This window comes from Nicotiana sylvestris, chromosome 3 (genome assembly GCF_000393655.2).
Source record: "Nicotiana sylvestris chromosome 3, ASM39365v2, whole genome shotgun sequence".
NCBI classification, from domain to species: Eukaryota; Viridiplantae; Streptophyta; class Magnoliopsida; order Solanales; family Solanaceae; genus Nicotiana; species Nicotiana sylvestris.
The window spans coordinates 90972869-90977356 of NC_091059.1; the positions used below are offsets into that span (position 1 = coordinate 90972869).

Sequence of the window (4488 nt, forward strand, 5' to 3'; positions counted from 1 at the left end):
CGTGCTTGACTTGGCCATTGTCTGGTATGCCCACAACACTCCCGGTAATTCTTCGGACCACTTGCCTTTGGCTGTTTCCAATCTTTTTTGAGGTTTTGAATAATTACCTTATTGGTTGATTCTGCCTGTCCATTTGTGCTTGGATGGTACATTGAAGATGTTATTCTTTTAATTTTCAAGAATTCAAGAAATTTTGTGACCTTTAGCCTATGTGTTGTGGCTTGTTGTCACAAGCAATCTCCTTCGGTATTCCGAATCGGCATATTATGTTTTTCCATAGGAAAATCGACCATGTCGCGCTTGCCAATTTTCATATAAGGACCTGCTTCAACTTACTCAGTGAAGTAATTAGTTAAAAGTAAAAGAAATCTTACTTTCCCGGGAGTCGATGGTAGCGGCCCGACTATATCCATCCCCCATTTCATGAATGGCCATAGGGATAGTACCGAATGCAGAAGTTCTACCGGTTGGTGCACTAATAGTGCATGGAGTTGACACTTGTTGCATTTTTGAATGAATACCTTAGCATCTTGTTCCATTCGGGGCTAGTAGTATTCTGCCCTAACTAATTTTAGCACCAACAAATTTGCACTTGAATGATTCCCGCAAATTCCTTTGTGAACCTCTTTTATGACGTAATTAGCCTCGAACGTTCCTAAGCATCTGGCCAACGGGCCTTGGAATGGCCTTGTATATAACTGTCCTCCCTAGAAGCTGTAACGAGTTGCTTTAGTTCTGAGTACTCGGGATGCCTTCTGGTCTTCGGGCAGCTTGTCGTGCTCAGGATAGTCGATGATCTCATTCCTCTAGTCCCAAACTAGGTTGGTTGTATTTACTTCATAATAATCGTCAACATCTAGTACCGAATGTATGAGCTGAATGACGGTACCAGAATCTGAACCCTTCATTTCCGTGGATGATCCCAAATTGGCCAATTCATCCGCTTTTGCATTTTCTTCTCTCGGGATATGGGTGATCAACCATTCCCTAAATTACTTGAGCAAATATTGAACCTTAACCACATATTGCTGCACGCTCTCCTCTTTGGTGTTGAAGACTCCATACACTTGATTTACCACTAGTTGAGAATCATGCTTGATTTCAATGACCTTGTAATCTAGTACTCGGGCCATTTCAAGTCCTGTAATCAAAGCCACATACTCGGCTTCATTATTAGTCAAAGGAACAGTTCTTATGGCCTACTTCAGTACTTCTCTCGATGGCATGATTAAGACCACCCCGAGACCCGACCCTTTCACGTTGAAAGCTCTGTCTGTGAACAAGGTCAAAACTTTTGATGTCTATGGCCAAAGGAAGTAGCCTGGGACTAAAATCAGCCACGAGATCAGCCAAAACTTGTGATTTGATCGTAGTCCTAGGCTTATATTCAATATCAAATTCACTAATTTTAACTGTCAATTTGGCCAATCGACCTGACAACTCAAGTTTGTGAAGGACATTCCGCAGGGGAAAAGTTGTCACCACGGCAATCGGGTGGCACTGAAAATAAGGCCTAAGCTTTTGAGCGGCGACTACGAGAGCTAAGGCTTGCTTTTCGAGGTGCGGATAATGAGTTTCTGCTCCCGATAAATTTTTGCTAACATAATAGATAGGAGATTGCGTACCTTCATCCTTCCAGAATAGAACGACAATTACCGCTACCTCTAAAACCGCAAAGTATATTAGCAATTGTTCACCTTCCTTTAGTTTTGATAGTAATGGAGGGCTTGATAAATACCATTTCAGGTCTTTTAGAGCCTGTTGGTATTCTGAAGTCCAATCGAAGTTCTTTTTCTTCTTCAGAGATGATAAGAAGTGATGACATTTTTCCGAAGACCGAGAAATGATCCTACTTAGAGCGACCAGTCTTTTGGTTAGTCTTTGAACTTCTGTCACTATTTGTCAGCTGGTGTGGGATGTCCTCGATGGTTTTGATCTTGTTGGGATTGACTTCGATCCCCTTTTGTGACACCAAAAAACCCAAAAATTTATCGGAGCTTACTTTGAACGCATAATTTTTGGGGTTAAGCTTCATTATGTGCTTTCTTAGGATATCGAAGGTTTCCTAGAGGTGTTTCAAATGATTGCCTGCATTCAAAGACTTAACCAACATATCATCTATGTGCACTTCCATTGTTTTCCATATTTTCTTTTTGATCATCCTCTAATAAGTGGCTTCGGCAGTTTTAAGCCCAAAGGGCATCACATTGTAGCAATATGTGCCAGACTTTGTTATGAGCAAAGTTTTTTAGTGATCCTACAGGTTCATCTTAATTTGGTTGTACCCGAAATAGGCATCGAGGAAACTCATCAACTCATGTCCAGTCGTTGCATTAATTATTTGATTAATGTTTGGCAGTGGGAATGAGTCTTTAGGGCACGCCTTATTAAAATCCTTATAATCTTCGTACATACAGAGTTTATTATCCTTATTCAGAACTACTACTACGTTTGCTAGCTAGTCGGGATACTTTACCTCCCGGATTGAGACGATGTCGAGCAATTGAGTTACCTTTTCTTTAATAAACCTGCTTCTGACCTTGGCAATTGGGAGCTTATTTTGCCTTACTGATGAGATTCTTCGGTCCAAGCTTAGCTTGTGCACGGCCACCTCTAGCAAGATACATGTCATATCCATGTGCAACCATGCAAAACAATCAACGTTAGTTTTAAGGAATTCAATAAATTCTGACCTGAGCTCGGGGTTTAGTTCTATCCCCAAGTGAAACTTTTGCTCTAGAAACTTCTCGAACAATGCCACTTGTTCGAGCTTTTCCATCATGGACTTGGTCGTGTCCGTTTCTTCTAGTACTTGGAAATATCTTGGTACCTGGTGGGATTCTGACTGCTCCTCGCCTTTGTCATCTTTGTTTGGTTTGGGAGCAGGCGTCGGTTTCTGTAATTTCTATAACGCGTGTTCCTTCCCATTACTTCTAGAAATTGAGACCGCGTTCATCTCCCTTGCTGCCGGTTGATCTCCTCTTTTTTTTATTCCCTCTAGAGTTGGGAAGTTTAGAAGTTGGTAATATGTTGATGGTACGACATTCATATCGTGTAGCCATTGTCTGCCAAGAATTATGTTGTAGCCCATGTAACCGTCTACTACTTCAAATAAGGTAGTTGTCATGACCCTTTCGGCGTTCGTGGGCAGTAGGATCTCCCTTTGGGTTGTCACATTTGCCAAGTTGAACCCAACGAGGAGTTTTGTTGCTGGAACGATGCTTCCAGTTAGCTTAGCTTGTTCCAGCACTATCAATTGAATGATGTTGGTTGAACTTCTTGGGTCAACCAAAACACATTTAATCTTGAAATCTAAAATGTTAAGAGAAATTACTAGGGCATCATTGTGTGGTAGTACAAGTCCATCAACGTCCTCTTCTAAGAAGGTGATACCATCCTCGGCGACTTCTCGGAGTCTCTTGCTATGAGTCACAAACACCTTTGTCTTTTTTGCCGCTAAAAAGATTACAATGTTGATCTCGTTCTCAAAAATCATGTTGATAGTTAGTCGAGGAGGATCTTCCCCTATCTTCGAGGGCTCTGTATTATCTCGGTTATGGTCGTAAGTGTTCTTAGCCCGATCACTTAATAACTCCCTGAGATGGTCGTTCTTTAACAATATTTCCACCTCCTCACGTAGATGTTGACAATCTCCAATTCTGTAGCCATTAGTCCCAAGATATTTGCACCATAAATTAAGATCACTTTGGCTAGGATCAGATCTCATTGGCCTCGGGAATCGCATTTTCTTGATGTTTCTCATTGTCAATACCAGCTCCACTCTGTTGACGTTGAAGTTATATTCTGACATCCTGGGATAAGTGGAATCCTAGGAACTCGATACCTCCTTGTCTTGAAATGACTTATTATTCTGGCCGCGAACAATTCTTCTATCGGGAGCAAACCTATCTGCCAACTCGAACCCTCTTCTATCGTGTCTTTCAACCCTCTTGTAGAGAAAGAATCGGCCATTAGAAGATCGCCGATCTACATCAAAATCATCCTTTGATTTATCCCGATTCTTTTCTCGATCTCGGCCTTTAGTTGACGTAGGGAACCGGAGCTGATCATCTTCTATTCTTATCTTCGATTCGTAACGGTTATGGACATCCACACATGTTGTTTCCTGGAACTCGAGCAGGATTTCTTTCAGTATCCGGGAGGCGTCGGAGGTCCTCTGGTTCAACCCTGTAGTAAATTCCTCTACTTCCTATCCATCTGGCATAGTCGGTAGCAGCATCCTTTTTTTCTGAAACCTGGTCACGAACTCACGCAGCAACTCAGACTCTTCGTACAAAATTCTGAATATGTCTGTCTTCCAAGCCTGGACCTTTCTAACCCCCTGCACGTGCCTTGATGAAAGAGTTTGCGAGGTCCGAAGTCTCACATATTTCGGTACATCCGGAATTTTGAACCGCTTCGGAGTTAATTCTGGTGCTGCGCTCAATTTGAACGACAACTGGGTATATTTCTTTGAGTATGGGCCCT

General features: G+C 42.0%; 1 protein-coding gene across 1 annotated transcript; it reads right to left on the minus strand.

Moving 5' to 3' along the window:
* Nucleotides 1-2905: 2905 nt before the first annotated feature.
* Nucleotides 2906-3811, minus strand: LOC104220416 (uncharacterized). Its single transcript, XM_009771284.1, has one exon. It carries the CDS (start codon nt 3809-3811, stop codon nt 2906-2908), a length of 906 nt encoding a protein of 301 aa, XP_009769586.1.
* Nucleotides 3812-4488: the final 677 nt, after the last annotated feature.

Coding starts and splice junctions, on each gene's coding strand:
- LOC104220416 (XM_009771284.1), bottom strand. CDS start 3,811: ATGTCAGAATATAACTTCAACGTCAACAGAGTGGAGCTGGTATTGACA.